We start from the raw sequence: 22,735 nt of genomic DNA, 5'->3' as shown, positions 1-22,735 counted from the left end.
GCTCTAGGGGCGGTGGTGGATACCTGCCGATCTATGGGACAGGGACCCTGGGGACAGGCGTCTGGGGAATGGCCTTGCCATGCAGCAGACTACCTCTGGGGAGGCAGCTGGTGAGGCTGGATGTCTGCAGAGGTGCTGCCTCGGGGAGAACTGCAGTTCTGGGGAAGCTTGTTGTATAATGAGGCTTAAAACCCCCCAAATCTGTTTTATTTGTCTAGAAGACGGGCAGAAAGGACTCAGTTGCAGACTTGTAGCAACCTGGGTAGGGAGTAGATTTCTGAAGAGGGGTGTTTTCTTCTGGGAGGAAGATGTAAGGGTTGGGAGCTAAAAATGGTTAAACCCAAGCAAGAAGGTAGATGCTAAGTGCCTGTCCGTGGGATTAACCATGGGCGCCCATCTATCACTAGAAGCTTTCAGTTCGTCTGCGGGAGCTCTTCTAAAGGGCATGTGCTGGGTGTGGAGTGAACTCATGTTCTCCTGCGCAAGTCAAACTTGTAGATCAAAAGGTCTTTAAGTCGATGCTGGGCTGCTATGGGGTTCTCTCTGCCCGCGTGCCTGGGCTGAGGGGACCCAGCCCTCAGTCTCCTCTCTCTCGGTGCAGGACGCCGCTCACCTGGAGTCGGGGCAGCCGGTGCAGTACGAATCCGACGTGGTCGTCTACCTGCAGGAGTGTGAGGGGCTCATCCGCCAGCTACAGGTGGATGTGCAGATCCTTCGGGATGAGAATTACTACCAGCTGGAGGAGCTGGTGTTCAGGTGAGAGGGGCTGTGTCCCAGATGGTGTGTGGGTGGAGAAACGTGGTCAGGGGCTGATGCACGGGGCTCCTCAGCTTGCTGCAGGGAAGGATGGAGTGTGCGTGCATCTTCTTACCCGTGCCTTGCTTGCTCCTCCAGGATCATGCGGCTGCAAGACGAGCTGGTGACGCTGAGGCTGGAATGCACTAACCTGTACAGGAAAGGCCATTTCTCCACCCTGGAGCTGGCGCCCACTTCCACACTGAGCACGACGCACTTGAAAGGCGATTCGCTAACAAAAGGGCTGCACACCTCCTCCGCCTCCTGGTTCCGGAAGCCCATGACCAGGACAGAGCTGGTGGCCATCTCCTCTTCAGAAGATGAAGGCAGCCTCCGGTTTGTGTACGAGCTGCTGGCCTGGGTGGAGGAAATGCAGGTGAGCGCTGGCGCTCGGGGACACATTGCCTGCCTCCGCTCACACTGATGCGGGAAGGAGAGGAGCTGGCCTGGGCTTTTTCCTGCCTTTAGCTGTGAATAATTGCTTTGGTGGTTCAGAGTTTCTGGAGGGCGCCGATGCTTCTGTCTTGAGTCGGGTTTTCTCTCTTGTGATCCTGCTGATCAGTGGGTATCCAAAGATCCTTTCAAAGCTGGAAGCAAATCTGTACTGGTGCAGTCAGTCCTTTGGTCTTATGTGGGTGTGAAGCTTGTGTAGGTTGTCCCAGAAGTCATTCAGTGTTGGAGCACTGGCTTAGGACCTTCTGCCAGGACTGGTGTGATGTTTGTTCCTTCTTGAGTGACCTAGGAGGTTTCCTTGCCCTCGTGTCCTTTCGAGATATGCTCCTGCAGATGAGGAGAGCTGACTTGGACCTCTTGGCCTGTTTCAGATGAGACTGGAACGGGCAGAGTGGGGGACTGACCTGCCGAGCGTGGAAACCCAGCTGGAGACCCAGCGGCACGTCCATACCAGTGTGGAGGACCTGGGCTCCAGCGTAAAGGAGGCCAGGATGTACGAGGTATGGTGGCACGGGCTGGGTGACACAGTGCGTGGCACAATGTGTACGGGAAGGTGAGGGCATCAGGATCGGCTCTTGTCGGTCAAGGTGCCTGGGGCAGAGGTATTTTTCAAGGACGGAGCTTCTCAATTGATGCTGGGCTGGTGCAAGAGACTGCTGCCCTGAGCCATCCCCTCCACCTCCTCTTGCTCACACAGAGCTGGGGAAAAAAATTTGGAGATGGGGTTTCAAGCGATGCCATCCTGTGTCAGGTAACAGGAGCATTTTTCATCCTTTAGGGTAAAATGTCTCAGAATTTCCGCGCTAGCTACACGGAGACCCTTGGCAAGCTGGAGACACAGTACTGCAAGCTGATGGTGAGTGGGCTCTGAGAGGGCTTGTAGCACTGCCCGGGGAGCGCGGGGTCCATCCCTGCCACCCTGCTCCTGAGCATCCCTGTGCCGAGGCTGGGGAGGGGGGAAGAAACCGGTCGCCTTCAGAGCAGGGAAGAGGAATCACGCTTCGTTTTGTTCAGGAAACCTCGAGCTTCCGACTGAGACACCTCCAGAGCTTGCACAGGTTTGTGTCTCAAGCCACCGCTGAGCTGATTTGGCTGAATGAGAAGGAGGAGGAGGAACTGGCCTATGACTGGAGCGACAACAACCCCAACATTGCTGCCAAGAGAAACTACTTCTCGGTGAGTGGCCCCGGGGCAGGGCTGGTGGGATGGGTGCTCTCTTGGTTGCGCTGCTGCTGCTTTCGATCCGCTGCGGGACCTTCAGCTACCAACAGACCTCAAGTCCCCAGGGGTTGGATGCTCCCTCCCAGGTCACTGAGCTTGTAGCTCATGAGTGCAGCCGACAAAAAGGCTCTCCCTAGAGCAGAAAGTGCAAAAAAAGTGTTTGTTCAATCGGGTTTCAATCGAAAGGCATCAAAAGATCTGTTTTACGCCCTATTTGGAGCTAAAGGAATCTTTAACTAGCAGGGGGGCGGGCGGGAAAAGTCTGCGCTAAAAAGCAAAATTGATTCCTCTTTAAGGCAGTATGAATAAATTGCTGTCTTTCCACAATCGGACTGTCTGGAACTGAAGAGGTCCCCGGGCAGGTTTCCAGTGTCTGTGCCACGTCTGCCCTGTGTGTTTGGTGCGCAGGAGGCACCCTGATGGCGATCGGCTGTGGCGCTCCCATCAGCCGTGCTGGTTTCCCGGGGACCCGCTGGTATTTACCGCAGCGCTCCCGTACTGCGGGTTGTGTTGGTTGGACACATGCTCTGAGAGAGGCTGCTCCCCACAGCCGAGACTTGGACTGTGCTTGTGTCCTCCCTGCAGGAGCTGACGACAGAGCTGGAGGAGAAGCAGGACGTCTTCCGTTCTCTCCAAGACACGGCTGAGCTGCTGTCCCTGGAGAACCACCCAGCCAAGCAAACCGTAGAGGTGAGTGGGCACACGGAGGAGCCGGGACGAGCCCCAGGAATCGGCTGGCAGCAAATCATAGAATCACAGAATGGTTCGGGTTGGAAGGAACCTTAAAGCCCATCCAGTGCTACCCGCTGCCCTGGGCAGGGACACCTCCCACCAGCCCAGGTTGCTCCAAGCCCTGTCCTACCTGGCCTTGACCCCCTCCAGGGATGGGGCAGCCACAGCTTCTCATCTGGGATTGGGAAACTTGCTGTCCTGCCCCAGGGTGGTCTTAAAAAAGAGCAGCCAGGGCTGGTAAAGTGGGGTTTTTTTGGTGGCAGAAGAACATCAGTGCAGTGGTAGAGCTGTGTTATTCTGGGGAGTGCAAGGAGAAGCTCGAGGCCGTTCCCAAATAATCCCCACCTCGAATTAAGACACAGATACGCTTTTATAGAGCATGAGCCTTTCCTGCCGTGAGGTGATGCAGGGAATGGCCTCGGCTCGGCTTGGAGTTGTCCAGGCTTGCAGGAGAACCGTGGTGGTGAAGCAAAGGGCTGCGGGGACATGTTTCTCCCTGGTGTTTCTCTTTGGGGTGGGAGAAAGCAAACCTGTGCCTGCCACAGCCCCCGGCATCGCCGGTCCAGGGTCTGCTGTTCTTCATGTCTGTGTCTGGCTCCCGGCTGCAGCCAGATCTTGCGCGTTTATGTACATCCCGCCGGCTGTAGCTGTGTCCTTCCTGTGACCCTCCCGGCTGGTAAATGCTCGTTATTCATCGCCGTTTGATGCGTGTGTTCCCCAGGCCTACAGTGCTGCCGTGCAGACCCAGTGGCAGTGGATTAAGCAGCTCTGCCTGTGTGTGGAACAGCACGTGAAGGAGAACGCCGCCTATTTCCAGGTACTTGGGAAGGACAGCCCAAATTTCCCTCATCACCGTCCGCTGCATCCCACTATATGAGCTTCATACACCGCTGCTCCCTTTTGGGAGAGAGGGAGGGAGGGATCTGTGGTGCTCGTGAGCGCTGCTTTCTCCTGACTTGTCTCCTCACGGGGGCTGCTTTCTGCTGGATCATCTCTTTCTCCTTAGCTGCTCTCTGGGGATGTCTCGCTAGGGCCAAAGGGATCAATGTCCATGTGGTGCTGGCCATCCGTGTGGGATGCTCGCTGTCCTCACAGCCCTAAGGCCAGAAAAGTGTTGGGAGCTGCTGGTTTAGATCACAGAATCCCAGACTGGCAGGGGTTGGCAGGGCCCTCTGGAGATCATCCCATCCAAGCCCCTGCCAGAGCAGGGTCACCCAGGGCAGGTGGCACAGGGATGGCGTCCAGGCAGGTTTGGAATGTCTCCAGAGGAGACTCCACCACCTCTCTGGGCAGCCTGTGCCAGGGCTCTGCCACCCTCACAGCAAAGAAGTTTTTCCTCATGTTGAGACATTGGGGTGGACCCTTGTCCTGCTGTGTGCTGCTGACTGCTCGATGGACTTGTGCAGGTTTCCGTGACCTTCTTTGCCTTTGCAGTTCTTCAGCGATGCCCGGGAGTCAGAGACCTACCTGCGCAACCTGCAGGACTCCATCAAAAGGAAGTATTCTTGCGACCATAACACGAGCTTGACGCGGCTGGAGGACCTGCTGCAGGACTCCATGGTGGGTTCTCCAACATCCCCACCACCCTGGGTGGGCGATGGGTGGCCTTCTTGCTCCGGTCCAGCAGCATCGCTTGGGGCACCTCTTGCTTCCCAGGGGAAACTGGGCTCATTTTATTCCTGCAATGGCACAGATTCACGTAACGTGGTTTGTTTCACCATCTCGGTCAATGTTCTGCTTTTCGTTGGAGCTGCTGCATGTGTTTGTACGTGGCCACAGGGTGCAGGATGTAACGCTGCTGATGGTAGCTGGATCTCAGTCATTACAGGGTGGCTGTTAATTAGAGGCACCGGCCTCGGGGTGAAGAGCAGGTGGCACATGCTGTCTGTGCAAACTCATACCTTGAGATGGGGAAAAATAAAACTGCTGAGCTGGTCGTTCCCCATCGGTGCCCTTCATCCAGGTCTGCATGGAGCTGGTCATGTTCTGCTGACAGAGGTGTCGCGCAGAGCCCGTAGGATGCTCCTGTCTCTGTTCTTGAGCTTGCTAGGAGCACGGTGGGATGTGGAGAAATGCCTGCTCTTTATCCAGACCAAATCCCGTGTTAATCCATCGCGCTGTGCTGGTGGGGGGAGAGCCAGGGCAGCCCGGCTGCAGTGGGGACGGGGGCTCGGGGGCTTGGCAGCGCTGATCTCCGAACATGTGGCCTGGCTTAGCTGCGGCGTAGCAGAGAGCAGGCAATGGGCAATCGCGCCGTGATCTCGTTGTCCTGATTGGCTTGAAAAAAACCCAACGTAAAACCAAAACCCAAGGAGCAAAGCATCAGATGGTTTGCTTTGAAACCGGGGTCGGGGCGAGGATTTTGGCTGTGGTTTAACCGCTGAGCCGCTGGTGGAAGTGCCAGGAGGTGACATTTGAGTGTGTGGAGGAAGGTGGCTGCTTTGGCTTTGCTCCACCACTGTGGTGTGGACACCACTGGTGTCCAGTGTGTCCCCAGTGAAGCCGGGATGCCATTGCTGGGTGTTTGCGATGGGTGCATCAGCTGGGCTAGGGCTCACTGTCTTCTTTCCTGGGGGGTCCCATCCTCTCTGTCTTGGTCTCGGGGTCATCCTGGTGTGTCCACCAGGACAGGGAGCAGCCGGCCAGGCTCCTGGGGTCTGTGTGTGCGAGCGCTGTAACACCAGGAGTCTGGCAGATGCCACCCGGGGTGGGAGAGGCTCGTCCGGGCAGGCGGAGAGTGGCCACCATCTCAGGGCTGGGGCAGCTGCTGAGCTCAGCTATATTACTCTTTCTTACCTAATGAGTTAAAGTTGTATTTCTTCCAATCATGCTCCCTGGGACAGGCACAGGTAGTTTATTTAATCATTTATTCTTTTATTTTTCTTTTATTTTTTGCCATCAAATTATCCTCCACTGTTGTTAGCTCACTAACCGACCCCGAGAGTACCAAGCATGAGGGAGAACATTTTTCTGGGATCCTTTCTAAACTTTTGCTGCCGGAACCGGCTGAGCTGCCACTAATCACACGAGCTGCCAGTGTCGTGGTCCGCACACGTCTCCATCGGTGCCGGAGGCTGTTCCAGGGGTGCTTTTCCACCCGTCCCCCGGGTTGTCCCCGTCACCGAACCCAGCAGGGACTTGTGGGAATCAATTACGCCACATCTTCCTCCAACCGGCAAATTTCTGCCCAAACCCAGAGACCTGTGCGATCACTCCACCACTAGCCCCTTCTCCTGAGACTTTTTATCCGCTTAATTCATCGTATCCCCATTCCAGCCATTGGTTTAAACGTGCCTTCATCCTTTGCTTTAGAAAAGGGAGCATGCTTCTGTGGTCTCTCCTCCAGACAACTAAATGTCCCCGGCTTTGGGCTGGAGCTTGTCCTGCTCTTGGCCCCTTACGTCTCCTGGGACTTTAATTTTGCTGTATGCTGAGTTCTCTTTTTTTCCCCTTTCGAAAGAAAATGTTTTCTTGTCCTTAGCAGCAAAAGAGCCAGAGGCGTGCATGCGGCGTTGCAGGGCGGTGGGAGTAGTAGCGGAGAGGTCCTACCCCTGCCTCTGGACATCAGATCTCCCTCCCATCCCATCTCTCCTGACCCTTCTTCCCATCCCGTTAGGGCAGCAGCATCCTCCTGATGTGTCTGTTCAGCCCTTGAGATCCCAGTGTAGCTCTTGCAGACCAGCGTTGGGGTGGGGGGTGCCGAGATGCTTGGAAGACACCTCCTCTCCCCTGCCTCCCGCAACCCATTCTTCATCCTTCTTTCTGCCAGGATGAGAAGGAGCAGCTTATTCAGTCGAAGAGCTCCGTCGCCAGCCTGGTGGGACGGTCCAAAACCATCGTTCAGCTCCGGCCCAGGAACCCGGAGCACCTTGTGAAGAGCACCATCCCCATCAAGGCCGTTTGTGACTATCGGCAGATCGAGGTGAGGGCTGGAAGGGTGTCGCTTTGACGGGGAAGGCAGGGAGGAGGCAGGGGAGCAACGCCCGTGATGGTTTAGGGTGAGCTCCGTGGTGTCTGTCAATGGAAAGCAGGAATGGAGTGGGAAGACAGGAGGAGGGAAATAGCGCGGCTGTTTTTCCTGGAGTAGATCTCTGTGTCTCAGTTTTATTCTGGGCAGGAGTTAAAGTCCTTTTCCCCAGGGAGGATGGGCTTCATCGGCCTCAGCCAAAAAAGCACGTGGGTGGCAGCCAGCTCCGTTTAACTTCCTTGTCCCTTCCTCTCCAGACATGAGCGTGCTGCACTGCTTGGCACTATACCAGGCTGTTGCTTGATTAAAATACATATATCCGTATATTTCTGGAAGCTGGCTCGCCCCCAGGAGGGGAGCTGGCAGCAAGGGCAGGCGTGTGCAGCCCCGCTGCTGGTGTCTGATGGGTTGGGTGGTGTTGGTGCCGCTGCAGATCACCATCTGCAGGAACGACGAGTGCGTGCTGGAGGACAATTCCCAGAGGACCAAGTGGAAGGTGATCAGTCCCACGGGAAACGAGGCCATGGTGCCTTCTGTCTGCTTCCTGATCCCCCCGCCCAACAAAGAGGCCATCGAGATGGCCAACAGGTAACTTGCTGGTCTTTGCTGCAGGGGAGTCCCAGAGGTGCAATGGCAGGGAGCTGGGGAGGAGGTTGGTGGCACGGGAGGGGATGGATCTGGGGTGGGAGTGGGAGAGGAGCTGGTGTGGAGGAAGAGGAGTGGGTGACACAGCTGATTTAAGGCAAGGGAAGGAATCTCTTGTGGTTGTACAGCTGTGAACTCCATCGCAGCAACTGCGTAGTAGTTTGCAGAAGAGAAAACGATGATTTGGGAGGAGGGATCCCTCCAGGGACCTTTGGCACTGGACAGCAGGAGCATGGCTCGCTGTGGGCTGCCGGGCTGGGCTCGCTGCCTTCATGGGCTGCTGGCCGGCGGCGGTGGCTGGTGGATGAACAGGGTCAGGGCTGAGCGTGCTGGGGAGGTCTGGGGCTGGTAAATCTGCTCCTTCCCCTTGCAGGGTAGAACAGTTGTACCAGAAAGTGATGGCGCTCTGGCACCAGCTCCACATGAACACGAAGAGCCTCATCTCCTGGAATTACCTGCGGAAGGACATAGCCCTGGTGCAAAGCTTCAGCGTGGAAAAGGTACGGTAGGAATTTCTCTGCCTGGCTCCGGGGCTGCGTCGTTCCCTGTTTGGGCTTCTTTGTGTGGCTGAGGAGCCGGGGAAGTGTTGGAGGGAAGACCAGAGACTGCAAGGTTGGGGAAGTCGAGAGTCTTTGCACCTTGAGCAGTGGGAAAACCCAGGCTTGGGCGTTCTGTGCAAAATGATTTGCAGTTTTTCCCCATAAAAAGCGCGTCAGCAGTCTGCTGCTGAACTGTAATAAGGGATTGTGGACTTAGTGTTTCATTAAGGAGTGAGCAAGGTTGGAGGGAGGCGGGAGGCTGATACAGGGGGGCTTGTCTTCTCCTCTAAAGAGGAAATACTCACTTGGCAAACGAAGGTGATTAGGCTGGGGAGGGTGGCTTCAGGTGATGCATAGGAAGTTGTTCCCGGGGGTTCCATGTGCTGCTTTTCCACTTGCAGCTGAGATCCTTAGCGCAAGGGGAATGCCAGCAAGCCATGAAGAGCCTCCAGGCGCACTACGAGGACTTCCTGCAGGACAGCCGGGACTCGGAGCTCTTCTCGGTGTCGGACCGGCTGCGCCTGGAGGAGGAAGTGGAGTCTTCCAAGGAACACATCCGGCAGCTGCTGGAGTCCATGGAGAACGGTGAGCTTCAAAGCGCTGATGGATTAACCAGGAGCTGTGGGGACTCATAAACAGAGGATTTATGGGATGGCTTAGTTTTCTTTTTTTCCCTGAGCTAACTAGTTGATGGTGTCAGCAGCTGCTCTCCTTATTTCTCCATCCATTCAAGTGTTCGGCCTTCGTCCAGTGATGTTCCTGCGGAGAGGGCCTGACTTTGCAGCTTCAGCTTAACTGCTGAGCCCTCTTACCCCAGCATTGTTGGAGATGGGTTTAGTCATTAGGATGCATTCTGAGCATTTAATATTTAAGAAAATATATGTAGCGGTCGCAGTCCTGCTGCTCAGAGCAGCGGTTGCCTTCTGGCATGACACAGCAGGACCGAATCCCGTTAAGACTGGGGACTCCGGCTTCATCATGCGAGGTGCCCTGTGGCCGGGCTCATTCTCAGCTGCGTTTGAACGAGATGATTTGATTAACTTGTTTTCCGTCTGAGCAGAGACCCCGCTGCCTCGGCGTCAGCGCGATGCCGCGCTTGGCTCCAGGGCTCCCGACTGGTCCCTTCTGGGGCAGGTGCCGACCAGGGTTGTTTGAGCTGCTGTTTTGGTTTGTCTGTAACTCGCAGAAGACAAGGATGAGACCGTTGCCAGGACGTATCTCTCTGAGCTGAAGAATATCCGTCTGCGCCTGGAGGAGTGTGAGCAGAGGCTAGTGAGCCGAATCCAGTCCCCGAGCAGCGCCCGAGCAGATGGTGATACTATCCAGGAAAACACCATCCGCATTGCAGAGCAGGAGGTCAGTCCTGCTGCTGTGACATGGGGAGGGAGGTGGTGGCTGCTGGGTTTTAGCAAGTGCCAAAAATAGCTTTTTAACTTCTCCAGGGTGAATGTGTGGGTGGTGGGTGTGTGACTGCATGGGGTTGGAGGGGATCTTGCTGCACAGAAGGTAGCAGGGAACCTCTCCAGGTGGGCTCCCTGCTTCATTTCATACCACCTCCTTTGCCAAGGGCAATCCTGCTTTTCCTCCGCCTGCTTGGGCTCTCCTTTCATGCTCTTTCCCTTCCTCCGCAGCGCATGCAGGAGGATCTGCAGCGGCTGCAGTCGGACCTGCGGTTTGTCTCGGAGACGTGCTACAGCTTCCTCGACAGGGCGCCCGCGGGGCCCAGCACGCCCCACTTGCGTTCGGAACTTGACCTCGTGGTGAACAAGATGGACCAGATGTATGGGCTGTCTTCCATCTACCTGGACAAGTGAGTCGGAACGTGCCTCTGTTCCCAAGTACCTTTTTTGTATCTGCCTGGTTCTGCTAAAGACCTTTCTTCTGGCCCTCTAACAAACCTTGCACTGAGCTCCATCCCTCTGCGCAAACAGCCTCACGATCAAGAGGATGTCTGCCAAATTTTGGGTGTCATCGTGCTGCCTCTGTTTGATTTGCCAGGTTGAAGACGGTTGATGTTATTATCCGTAACACCCAAGGGGCAGAATCTCTGGTCAAAGGGTACGAGGTGAAGCTGAGCCAAGAGGAGGCAGTTCCCGCTGACCTGGCCGCCATTCAGTCGCACAGAGTGGCCTTGCAGGTTGGTGCTGGTCGCTTCCCAAGGTGGGTGGGCAGAAACCGGCCACTGCCGTGGTGTTTGTCGAGTGGGGTCCTTCCCTTTCTCTGCTGAATTTGCATTGTATGCCATTTTTCTTGCCTCGGTACAGATGCTTACGCGATCCCTTAGTCTTTGTGAAGGTAAAGGAGCTGCTACGGCTTGTGCTCTCTCTTGTAGGGCACACGTGAGCATCTTGGCAGCTACCTGTCCTGTTGCTGAGGACATGGGCTGAACCGATCTAATTTGCTCTGAGCTGGGAACATGGTCCTCTCCATTTTGCACCTCCTGTAATCAGCCAGTTCTTTGCAGGTTAAGGAGAGAGAGAAAATAAACCCCTTCTCAGGCTTCTCAGCTCTGGGCAGGAGGGTATCTCGAACTTAATGTGCCCTTCGCTTCCCGTGATGTTGAACTGGTGCTGTCTCTTGGTGGTTTTGCAGCAATGGCTCGGGGAAGTGAAGGACAAGAGCTGCGTCTTCTCCACGTTGGAGGAGGAGATGGCAAAGGCGAAGGCGGTGGGAGAGCAGCTGTACCGGCTGCGGCAAGAGCGCAGCATCGACCTCGAGCGCTACCAGGAGAAGGGGAGTCAGCTGTGGGATCGCTGGCAGCGCGTCTGCACCCAGATTGAGACCCGGTGAGAGAAACCTCCTGCCTCCTTTCATAGATTTACTTTCACCCTTCATCTGAGATCTTGGATCATACAATCACAGAATGGTTCGGGTTAGAAGAGACCTTAAAGCCCACCCGGTGCCACCCCCTGCCCTGGGCAGGGACACCTCCCACCAGCCCAGGTTGCTCCAAGCCCCGTCCAACCTGGCCTTGAACCCCTCCAGGGATGGGGCAGCCACAGCTTCTCTGGGCAACCTGGGCCAGGGGCTCACCACCCTCACAGCAAAGAATTTCTTCCCCAGATCTCATCTCAATCTCCCTTCTTGCAGTTCAAAACCGTTCCCCCTTGTCCCATGGCTCCCCTCCCTGCTCCAGAGTCCCTCCCCAGCTTTCCTGGAGCCCCTTGAGGGACTGGAAGGGGCTGGAAGGTCTCCCCGGAGCCTTCTCTTCTCCAGGCTGAACCCCCCCAGCTCTCCCAGCCTGTCCCCACAGCAGAGGGGCTCCAGCCCTCTGGTCATCTTCGTGACCTCTGCTGGCCCTGCTCCAACAGCCTTGTTAGCAGCGATATTTTTCCAGATGAGATTCCTGCTGGTGGCCAGGGTATCCCTGTAGCCTAGGGTGGCATTTCGCCCTCCTCTTATTTATGTTGGTTCTCCTCTCAGCCATGGAGAGCTGGAGAGCATCCAGGAGGTGCTGAGTGATTACCGGCAGTGCCACAGTGCCCTAATCCAGTGGATCGAGGAGATTACGGTCCAGCAGGAGCTGATGAAGCCTGGGCAGGCGGAGGACAGCCGAGTGCTGTCGGAGCAGCTGAGCCAGCAAACGGTAAGGCAGGACCTCGTGATGTCTCCATGGCGTGGTCGCTGTGGTTACCGCGTCCTTTCTTTTTTTTAACTAAAATCTTTTCATCTGTGAGCTTGAAAATACGAAACACAGTGGGGAGGAGGCTGCAGGCCTGAGCTGGGTGTCTGGGAAATGGAGAAACTCTGCTTAGCTTGAGATGAAGATGGGGCCTTGCATAAAAAATTTAAAGAGTATAAAGGTTTTACCCAAAAAGCGAGGGATGGGGACTGAAATTCAGCCCACTTCACCCGCGGCAGCCATCCTGACAACCATTTTTGCTTTGAATTTCGTTGAAGGCTTTGGCTGCAGAAATTGAGAAAAATCAAGCCAAACTGGACCAGTGTCAGAAATTCTCCCAGCAATACTCGGCTGCCGTCAAGGTACGGGGTCCCCTCCCGCACCTAGATAAGGCTGGCTGGGGCAGAACCCGCCCCAGGCAGCTCGTGTCTCGCATGCTCCACGTTTCTCCTCCCCTGGTTGCGTTTGCAGGACTACGAGCTGCAGCTCATGACGTACCGGGCGTTTGTCGAGTCGCAGCAGAAGTCCCCCATGAAACGCCGGCGCATGCTCTCGTCCTCGGATGCCATCACGCAGGAGGTAGGAGCGCGGCCACCCTCGCGAGGGCGGGGGAGATTGTGCGGGGGGTTGTTCTTCATCGCTGAGCAAACCGCCGAGCAGCCTCTGTGAAATGGGCTCCATTCTGCTGAACTCTCTTGTATAAATAAAGTTTCCACCCTCGCTGTTTTTTCCAATAGCCAGAGAGGATGGCTTAGTGCTCTAAGCACCAGGTATGAAATACCTAGACTCCTGGGAACCCCTGGGTCAAATCCAGCGGGGTCGGCTCAGCCCTTCAGCCTTGGCGAGGTAAATAACCAGAGCGCCATCCAGCCTTACTGTGTGTGGAGATTTGGGATGAGACCTTTAGGGACCCGAGGTCCTGTCTGCTCCCTGTGGATATTAAAGATCCCAGTAGCCCTCTTTGTAAGAGTTGAGCATCCACCCCAGTGTCCGTGACCGGAGTCTCCCCTTCGCTCCAGTGTTGTGCAGCATGCCGTGTGTGGCCACAACCCTCCCCGTCAGACTTGCTGCATTTCATTGATGCCGTACGGGGTCTGCGAGGTGCCTGGGGGGCTTCCCAAGCGAGCGATGGTACATCCGTGTCATCTACTGTAAAGTACGTCGCTCTGGATCCACCGGTCCTGACTGAGGCGCCCTGTTTCCCCCTCTCTCCCTTCGCAGTTCATGGATTTGCGGACTCGCTATACAGCTCTGGTGACGTTAACCACGCAGCACGTGAAGTACATCAGCGATGCTCTCCGGCGGCTGGAGGAAGAGGAGGTAAGGGTGCTACGTGGAGCTGAACTCTATTCAAAATGTGCAGGCTCGTTGTCCAGTGCCCCCACGGACGCTGCTCCATGTTGAGGTTACATCTCGGGCGCTGCTCCTGAGAACCTCCCGGCTTTGGAAATCTGGGACCCCTTTGACGTGGCTTATCTTCCTCCCGTCTCCCTTTGCAGAAAGTGGTGGAGGAGGAGAAGCAGGAGCATGTGGACAAGGTGAAGGAACTCCTGGGCTGGGCCCTGGGCGTGAAGCAGAGCGTGCAGGGCAGGACGTCTGCTGCTGGGAGCAGAGAGCTGGGCGACATCGAGAAATCCATCTCGGAGCAGCAGGTAAACCGGGGGCAACCGCCAGGCAGTCTGTTTAACTTCTGCTCTCTTTCCACAGCGGAATTAAGCTGCTTGCTTTCTTTTTTTCCCCAACAGGCCCTGAATGAGGAGTTGGCTGCGAAGAAGGAGCAGATCTCTGAGGCCATCAAAACTTCACAAATCTTCCTGGCAAAGCACAGCCACAAGTGAGTGTGGCCCGAGGAGGGGACGGGCCGGGGGAGCGGCGGGGGGAGATGAGTTACCTTAGAGCCGGCGCTGCTGGTATCCCTGGGGGCCAGTGCCCCACTCCCGTTGAAACCAGTGACAAACTGCACGCAAAAGTCTTTTTTTCTCATCTGCAACAAGAGCTTTGAAATATGCAACCCATTTATGCTGTTGGGGCAATATTAATCCCCGTTAGTAGTGATCCAGCCCCGTATATTTGGAGGTTTGAGCACTACAATGTAGGTCAGCCTTTGCTGAGGACAGTCGCCCTTGCTGGTCTCAGCTGAGCCAGGCAATTGGGAAGAGGGGACTCGTGGTGGGTTTGGCCTTTCCCTTCACCAGAAGAGCACGGTAATTCTGCGGAGGTGGAAGCTGGTTTCTGCAGTTTCCCTGAGAGATTTCCCCTTCCCCTTGCAGGCTTTCCCAACCGGAGAAGGAACAGATTTCCGCTCAGATCGATGCTCTGAAGGAGACCTACCAGGCGCTCTGCAGCGACTCCACGGAGCAGCTCCAGCAGCTCCAGAGCCAGCTGGCTCAGGAGACAGAGCACAAGGTACTGGTCCCCACTCGGTCCTGTGGCTGCACGGACACAGGGACCTCAGGGTGTGGAAAAGGTTTTGCTTGGTTGTGTGTCTCGTGGCCACTGGCCGGTCACAGCCCACCAACTTTCGTACTTGCATGTGGTCGCCTTCCCTTCTCTTCCGTCCACGTGCCACCCAAAGCATCCAGGCTGGGGTGGTCCCTGGAGGCCAAGCAGGAGCCTCCCAGGTCAACGGGAGAGTTGTCCTTGGCAATGGTTTTCATCAGAGCTCTGCCCTGTGCACAAGGGTTGGCTTGTTCATGTGGTGGGCACGGATGGAGATGGACCTCGGTCCTGGAAACGGTCCCCTTAGCAAATCTGTGGCCTCTGAGGAATGTCCTCTCAGTGCTTTAACCGCAGGGGGCTCGGTCTCGCAGGCAGGAGACACGAGGAGGTGGGTTTCTCCAGATGGGTGTTTGCCCGTGTGGTCTGGTGTATCTCAGGTTTGGCTCAGCCATGACTGAACAAAGTTGCTCTTCAGGGTGGAAGGCAACTGCGTCGCCCAGGCCCTCAGCTGACCTGGGAGACCTTCCCGGCCCGTAGCCGGTCCCATTCCCTGCTCACATCCACCAGCGCTCCCGTCCATCCCGTCCTTGTGTCGCTGGGTAGGGAGGGCTGAAAGCGCATCCTTATTGCCTCTGTTATGAGCTGTCTTCGGTCATTCACAGATATACGTGTACGTGTTATATAAATGTATATACATGTGTCGATGGATATATTTGTGTGTTTGCTTGCTGGCTCCCTGTACTCTGAAGCAACGGCCTGCTCAGATCTGGACGTGTGACTGTTTTTGGCTGTTGGGTCCGTGAGTGAAGCCCTGTTCGAGCCGCTCACGGGAAGAAGGCGATGGGGCTGCTTGTTTGAAATCTGCCTGTCCAGCTTTCACCTAAACATGCGGTGTTCCTCTCCAAATTGGACTTCATGGCACATCTCAGGTGTCTCGGTGCCGTCAATGCTTTCTCTTGCAAGCCCTTTAGCCCTCGTGCAGGCAGCAGAAAGCTTACGGTGAGCAAACCGGCTCGTTAGTCGCCGCTAAGCCATCGCGGCTTTGGTGCTGCTTCTGCTGCTGCCAGGAGAGCAGCCCAGAGCAGCCTGCCCGTGGAAAGGATGCTTTTCCCTTTCACTTTTCCCCCCATACTGGGCAGGAAAAAGACTTTAGAGCAAAAGCCTTCTCCAGGGCTCGCCGGGCTGTTTTCGTGCAGCATGAGCGCGCTTTGGGGCTCAGGCTGGAACAGTTTTCACTCACGCTCTCATTGAAGCCCAGGAAGCAAAACGAGAGATGGCAGCGGGGCTTCGCCGTAGATCCCTGTCTACGAGACGATCCCCGCGGCTCTTGTGCGGTGCAGTTGCTTCACTGTAGAGGGAGCATGAGGAACTCTTTAACATTTGCTTGCTGGAAACATCCAACTGTCAGAGAGGAAGTTATAAAAGACAAAAATGCAAAGCAGAACGCGCTAAATTGAGCATGATGTGTCCCTGTACAGTTTGTGTTTCATGTCAACTGTTTTTAAGATTAACTGACATCCTTGCTTACAAGTTTAACTAACCCTCCGGGATTTAAACAAACAAAACACACAAAGTGAAAGAGGACGACCTGTGTGGGGGGTTCTTTTTTGCAAACAAAACAGTCGCATGCTGGACGCTAACACCAAGCTTTACACTGTGTGTGATACGGCTGAACTGCTCCATAAGGCTCTGTCTTTAACTGCTCAAGGCACACCCTGCAACTCGGGTAAGTAAAAGCCTTTTACCCCCCTTCCCTCCCATCTCCTTTTTTATCTTCCTCTTTTTTCCCCCCCCTCCTCTTCTCTGTCTTTCCGTGCTTGTTCCTCTCCGAACATGCATGCCTGAGTCTGGCGGTGATGGTGGAGATGTTTTTCCAGCAGAAGGCAGGGGGGGATCTGCAGACCGGCGTGGTGGAGGCAGCGTGCTCTGCTGTGCCGTAACCCAGCTGTGCCGCAGCCACCAACACCCCCCGCCGCCCGCGCTGTTAGACTCACCGATAAAAAAAAAATATCTGAGGGTCTTGGGGGTGCAAAAGGAATTAATTCCACAATCCCTCCTCCCTATACCCACAAAATTCTTTCAGTGCTTGGGCCAACCTTATACCCAACCGGTGGGACTGGGTGAAACCCAGACGTCCAAAGAGCTGTTGCTCTTTATCATCTTAATTATTACCCTCCCTGTGGGGATGCCAGCAAGAAGAGAACAGCCCCTCCAGAAACACCGAAGTAGATGGTCTGTTCCCGTCTGTCACTGTTTCCCTGCTGGGACCTCCAAGTTCTTACATTTCTCCCCCTGCCCCATCTGCTACGTCGAGGTCCAGTCGGGGCAGCGCGGGTGCCGGTGGCCGTGCTTGGGGAGCTGCCCTGCATGCAGCGCTCCTGCCCTAGTGCATGGCCGGTCTGCTGGCTGGGGAGCTGCTCCACGGCACGGGGCTCCGCGGTGTTCCCCGGCTGTCCTGGCTCTTGAGATCGGCTTGGGGAAGTGCAGGATTTAAAGCATGGCAGGAGTCAGGGTGGAAACTGCGCTGGGAGAGGTTCCTAGACACCCTGAAGTGGACATCTTTGGGGGTCTCTCTCCTCTGCGTACACAGTGGGACTTGTGTTGTCTTCACTTCTTGAAACTGGAGTTGCTGATCGGCTTTGGTGTGCTTGTTGGTCTCCTTCCCTCTGTTTCTCCATGGAGCATTAGAAGCACTTCTGGGTTTTGCTGCTTGCCGCTTTGCTGCGTTACTGTTGGTGGATGTTGGAAGCATCTCAGTGCTGCCCCGGGTGATGGACGAAATGAGCATTAAAACTTGCTGGCAATGTGCAAGCTAGCAAATGCACCAGTTTACGTGCTGTGATGCCTTTGGAGTTGCATTTCAAACACTTTGGGACTCGCTTTCTAGCCTGTTCAGGGTTTTTAAACTTTATTTTTGAAACTGAGACCTCCCTGGACCTCATACCGTCTGAGTTGAGGAAATGCTCAATTTTGATTTAATTCTTTTCCTTCTCTTTCTGTTCTAGGGCAGCGAAGCAGTGGCAGGAGTGATCGATCTTGGCACGGTAGAAATATTTCCTGTCTTTGGTGCCATGCAGAGAGGTCTTATAGATCAAGACACTGGCCTCGTCCTCTTGGAGGCCCAGGTTATCACATCTGACTTAGTTGTTCCAGAGACCAATGAGAAACTCTCCTTGGAGAAAGGTCTGGCAAGAAACATCATCGATCTCAGGACATTCCAGGTGCTGCAGGAATTGAAGGATGCTCTCGACAGGGTGGAAGAAGTCAGATGTGAAGGGAGGCAGCTCCTACCCGTCGTTGCTGCGATAGAAGAGGGGAGGATCAGTGAGAGCGTTGGCCTAAAGATCCTTGAAGCTGAGCTTGTCACCGGGGGCTTTAAAGCCCATCAGGGCAGAATCAGCATGGAGACAGCGGTGCAAGAAAAGCTTCTTACCCCCGAGCTTTGTTCCAGGCTTCTGTCTCACCTGGAGAGCGGCAAGGATTTGATTGACCCCAACACTGCTGAGAAAATCAGTCTGCCTGAGCTCGTGCACCGATGCATCGTCCACCAGGAGACTGGACTGAGGCTGCTCCCCGTCAAGCAGCTGGCGGGTGGGATGGTGAGCTTGAAATCAGGCAGAAAAGTCAGCATTTTCCGTGCCGTCCAGGAAGGGCTGATAGACAGGCAGGTAACGGTCAGGTTGCTGGAAGCCCAGCTCTTTGCTGGTGGCATTGTTGACCCCAGGACAGGGCACAGGCTGACTGTGGACGAGGCTGTGAGACATAATTTAATTGACCAGGATTTGGCATGCACACTTCTTGTCCGGCAGCTTCAGACAGGTGGCATCATCGACACCGTCACAGGAGAGAGACTGACAATTGATGAAGCTGTAAGGAAAGAGTTGGTAGCACCGAGGATTGCACTGGTGGTCCTGGAATCCCTCTGGTCCTTCATGGGGCTCCTGTGGCCAGAGACGGGGGAGATTGTCCCAGTTGCAGACGCTTTAGAGCAAGGAATCCTGTCTACAGAGTTGGTTTACAAGATTCTCAGCAAAAGGCAACTCATTAAGGCTGTCTTTATACCAGAAACCACTGAGGTGTTGTCCTGGAAGAAAGCAGTTGAACATGGCATCTTGGAGAGAGATGTGGTGCAGAAGCTGAAATCAACAGTCATACCTGATGTCATGGCCAGCGTGCAGCTTACTGGCTCTCCAAGCAGAAGCAGGCATGGCCAGAGCTCTCCTGGGAGGAGTCCCACAAGTCACAAAGAGCAAAGTGACCCTCTGCTAAGGTGTGAGGACGAAAGGCTGATGTTCCACTTAATGACCCACAGCTACATCAACATCCACGATGGCCAGAAGCTGCTCTTAGTAGATGGAGAGTTGAACAATCTCACTAAAGCCCTCATCCAAATGCAAGAAAATGGATCCCGCGCGCACATGTTGGAAGAGAGTGAAAGCTTTGAGGAGACAAAGACAGATGCAGCTCTTGAAAGAGAGCCTTGCAATGGCTTGGCTTCACAGCAGCTTGAGTTCCAATTTGCTCCTTCAAAAGAAGAAAGCCAAAAGGTCCTACCACCCAGAACTGCTTTGGAGAATGGGGAGGTGGTGATGGGACCTGAAAGCCTCCTGTTAGAGGATGCCAAAGATATCCTGCTTGTGGAGGAGCAAAAGCAGATTTATACTGAACAGGCTACCATCAAGAGTGAAAATGATGCTGAACTTGCAAGACAGCAAGTAGCTTCTGCAAGCAAGGACAGACATCGGGTAAAATTATCAATGCCAGGACGTCCCGATGACCTTGATAGTGGCCTCAGAGAAACAGAGGAAATAATGATGGAGGCAGAAGAGTCCAAGCCTGCTACAGTAGATGGAGCGGAAAGTATCAAAGATCAGAAGATGGCATCGGAAAGTGGGACAGTTGTTGTGAAAAGTGAAATCTGCATATCGATGGATGTTCCAGAAAGTAGAGAGAGACTGCAAATCATGGCAGAGGGGTCTCAGGGTGTGGAGGAACCTGAACTAGAGGCAGAAGATGTTAGAGAGATTTATATGCCAAACGAGGAAACAGTTGAGAATGGTGTGCTGGGAGCAGATGAGGTTGTGCTCCCTGAAACTGGAGAGGCAGAACAAACAGAGAGGCAAAGTGAAAACATTGAAAGTGTATTGGAAGTGCAAGAAGGAGAAGGGGAAGAAGTATTAGATGATGAGAGTGTTGGTGACACGTACCTGCCAGCCCCTGCAGAGCAGGAAGCAGAGGACACTTTGGAAATGCTGTTGGTGCAGCTCCAAAGTGGTGGCATAATCCATGAGCAGACAGGGAAGACGCTTCTTCTCAATGAAGCAGTGGCCCATGGGGTGGTGCCCAGCCACACAGCTGTGAAACTAATAGAGAAAATGAAGATGTTCAGTGGCTTCTTTGACTCGCATACACGTGAATCGTTAACCACTGAGGACGTCATTGAAGAAGGTCTGATGGATGAGAACCTTCTCCAGAAGGTACTCACGTCTGACAAAGCGATAAGTGGTGTTCTTGACCCAGGCAATAACTTTGTCTACTCTATCAAGGATGCTGCTGCAGTTGGCCTTCTGGACAAGGAAACGGCAATGAGGATCTTGGAAGGGCAAGTTGTTACTGGAGGGATCGTTGACTTGAAACGTGGCAAAAAAGTATCGGTCACTTTGGCTTCAAATCTGGGCCTCATAGAGCCAACAAGTCAGAAAGAGCTGGTCAAGCTGGAGAAGGCTTCCAAAGGGAAAGGCACTGATGAGGTGACCAGACAGAAGCTCATTAGCTTACAGGCTGAGACCAGTGGAATTGTGGATCCTAAAACCAAGCAGCCTTTGACTGTTGCAGAGTCTGTTGAAAAAGGACTCCTGAAAAAGGAAGAAGCTTTTCAACTCTTGACCAAGCAGATTGCTGAGGGAGGAATCATCCACCATGTGTCTGGAATGAGGCTTTCAGTAAACGACGCAGAGAAACATGGTTTGATCCATCAAGATTTATGCAACGAACTCGCGAAAGCTGAAAGCGTGTGCCTGCAGGACTACGTTCATCCAGTTACAAAGGAGAAACTGCCCTTGCCCCAGGCAGTATCGTTAGGGCTCCTTAGTCTGGACTTCCAGAGGAAAGTGCAAGAAATCCAGGCTGGGAGCGGTAGCATTTTTGATCCTGCTTCTGGCCAGAGACTGGCACTCTGTCAAGCAGTAAAGCAGGGCTTGCTGCCCGAGCAGGTTATGGAGAAAGTCCTGTCATCTTCAGAAATGAAAGAAGGAATTGTAGATCCTGAGACCTGCATGATCGTTCCCTACTCGGAGTTCACAAAGAAGTGTAAAATCGACATTGAATCTGGCCAGCGGTATCTGGAAGTCCATCCCTTCAGAGCCATCAAGGATGAGGTGACGGGGCACAAGCTCACGTGCACTGAGGCGGTGAGGCTGAGGAAGGTGGACCTTCTGCCCACACTGCGGTTGCTGCAGGCTCAGGCAGACAGCGGGGGGGTCGTGGAGGGGACCGTCAGCCAGAGGCTCTCCCTGAGGGCTGCGGTGGAGCAAGGGCTGCTGGATGAGGAGATGGCCAAACTCATCGCCACCAACCAGATGAGGACTGGAGGAATTGTTGATGCTGGTAGTGGGAAACGACTGACCTTAAAGGAAGCTGTTGAAAAAGAACTGGTTAGCCAAAAATTAGCTGCTGGTCTTCAAGAGGTGCAAATAGCCGAAGACAAATATGGTTCTGAGGTCTGCCAAGTAGGTAAATCCCACCTTTTCCAGGAAAAAACGGAAAAAAAATCTCCAAAAGAGGAAGATGTCATTGCCTCTACCAGTGTTGCTAAGAAGTCTGATGGTGCTGAGCACAAAGCTGGATCTGAAGCCGTGAGCTACAATGTGGCTGGAGGTGCAGCCACCGCCACCGAGAGATCTCCAGTGACACCGACAGAAGGGAAATCAAAACCTCAGGAAACTTCAGAGGATGGCGTAACACATCATCCTCAAGAAAAGGTTGAACTGACTCCAGAATACCCCCCAGTATTAGGTACAGCATCTCTCCCCGAAGAGACGGTGGTAGTAAGGGCTGTGGAAAAAGGGATTGCAAAAAGCAGCTTCCAGGTGGGAGCAGCTCAGGGGGAGGCATCAAGGAGAGAAGCAGATCGAGGGACAGGGAAAGCAGAGGGACTGGAGAAAGAGCAGTTGTTCTTGGACATGGACGTGCTTCACAGAGTGGAGGACAGCGAGGAGAGGAGGAGGAGGAGAGCATTTGTAAGTGCAGAGGGAGTTGTGGGAGGTGAAGAAGGTGCAGTGGTGGCTTCTGAGCAAGGAGAGCGAGCGGGCAGCCTGGATGGGGTGACCCCGGCAGCCCCGAAGGAATCTGTTACTGTGGGTCGAGGGAAGGGAAAGATGCGCCCTACAGAGTCTGGAGAACCCCCTGGGACTGGCATCCCTGTGAAGCCTGCAGGAGATAAGCTTGCAGGTAAAAAAACTGTCAGGCACATTGAAGGAGAAACCCCAAGACTGGGTGCAGAAGGTCCAGTTGATCAAGAACAAGTAAGTGAAACTGAGCTAAAACCTACCCAAAAGCAGAAAAGCAAGAAAAAGAAAGCAAAGCAGACAGGTATCCCAGGAGGCGGTGCTCAGCCAGAGAAGTCTTCTGTGGAAAAGCAGTCCCTCCCTTTTCCGATTTCCAAAGAAACTCCAGGGAAGGAGGAGGATGGGGACTTTGTCTCAGGCATGCCAGAACCAGAACATGAAACCACCACCAAGATTACTGCTGGGTTGGCAAGAGAGGCGGCCAAGCCCAGGGGGAGCCGCAGGGATGAAAAAGAAAGGAAAACAGTTTCTGAGAAAGACAAAGAAAAGCTCGCGGGGGGTCAGGTGTCCCCTGTTCCCCCAGGACAAGGGGAAACTCGAGAGGTGACGAAAGGTGCGATCAGAAATGGTCACGATTCCTCAGTGGCATTTAGCCTGGAGGAGAGGATGACCCAGGAAAACACCAAGGTGGAAACCGCCGGTGACGTGGCCAGTGCAGCCCCTGCAGCAGGCGAACTGCCCGGTGAATTAATTATCAGAGAGGAACCCAGAGAAGTTCAGGAAACCTCCACAGTCCTTGAGCTTGGAGAAGAGACACGGGAAGAGCAAGCAATGGAGATCAGCACAGACCAAGCCCCTGTTCCTCCAAAATCCCAAGGAGAAACACCCCCGGAGAGGACCAGGCAGCCGGGTCCTGGCGATCGGGGCTTGCTCTTACCTGTGATAGTGGAGGGAGAGCTGCTGGAAACCTCGAGGGAATCCACGAGACCAGCCCAGGTAAATTGGTACTTTTTGCTATTTCAATTTTTTTTGAGCT

General features: G+C 54.4%; 1 protein-coding gene across 19 annotated transcripts in view; it reads left to right on the top strand.

The window, feature by feature from the left end:
- Positions 1 to 22,735, top strand: part of MACF1 (microtubule actin crosslinking factor 1) — a 148,692-nt gene that overhangs the window by 52,336 nt on the left and 73,621 nt on the right. For 16 of the 19 annotated variants that reach the window (XM_074562688.1, XM_074562687.1, XM_074562693.1 and 13 more), the window contains 24 exons: positions 602 to 756; positions 895 to 1,171; positions 1,620 to 1,748; positions 2,027 to 2,104; positions 2,263 to 2,424; positions 3,055 to 3,159; positions 3,923 to 4,018; positions 4,636 to 4,761; positions 6,971 to 7,123; positions 7,602 to 7,756; positions 8,187 to 8,313; positions 8,754 to 8,937; positions 9,539 to 9,708; positions 9,984 to 10,162; positions 10,351 to 10,489; positions 10,945 to 11,138; positions 11,776 to 11,938; positions 12,253 to 12,336; positions 12,446 to 12,553; positions 13,196 to 13,294; positions 13,474 to 13,626; positions 13,720 to 13,808; positions 14,245 to 14,380; positions 17,419 to 22,695. In XM_074562688.1, the coding sequence (XP_074418789.1) occupies positions 602 to 756; positions 895 to 1,171; positions 1,620 to 1,748; positions 2,027 to 2,104; positions 2,263 to 2,424; positions 3,055 to 3,159; positions 3,923 to 4,018; positions 4,636 to 4,761; positions 6,971 to 7,123; positions 7,602 to 7,756; positions 8,187 to 8,313; positions 8,754 to 8,937; positions 9,539 to 9,708; positions 9,984 to 10,162; positions 10,351 to 10,489; positions 10,945 to 11,138; positions 11,776 to 11,938; positions 12,253 to 12,336; positions 12,446 to 12,553; positions 13,196 to 13,294; positions 13,474 to 13,626; positions 13,720 to 13,808; positions 14,245 to 14,380; positions 17,419 to 22,695 (8,538 nt within the window). The remainder of the gene's footprint in view (positions 1 to 601; positions 757 to 894; positions 1,172 to 1,619; positions 1,749 to 2,026; positions 2,105 to 2,262; positions 2,425 to 3,054; positions 3,160 to 3,922; positions 4,019 to 4,635; positions 4,762 to 6,970; positions 7,124 to 7,601; positions 7,757 to 8,186; positions 8,314 to 8,753; positions 8,938 to 9,538; positions 9,709 to 9,983; positions 10,163 to 10,350; positions 10,490 to 10,944; positions 11,139 to 11,775; positions 11,939 to 12,252; positions 12,337 to 12,445; positions 12,554 to 13,195; positions 13,295 to 13,473; positions 13,627 to 13,719; positions 13,809 to 14,244; positions 14,381 to 17,418; positions 22,696 to 22,735) is intronic. The other 3 variants (XM_074562696.1, XM_074562695.1, XM_074562698.1) reach the window with 1 other exon arrangement.

Source organism: Larus michahellis, chromosome 19 (assembly GCF_964199755.1).
Source record: "Larus michahellis chromosome 19, bLarMic1.1, whole genome shotgun sequence".
NCBI classification, from domain to species: domain Eukaryota; kingdom Metazoa; phylum Chordata; class Aves; order Charadriiformes; family Laridae; genus Larus; species Larus michahellis.
Note: the sequence above shows the minus strand (reverse complement) of the source record. Positions and strands in the feature narration are given on the sequence as shown.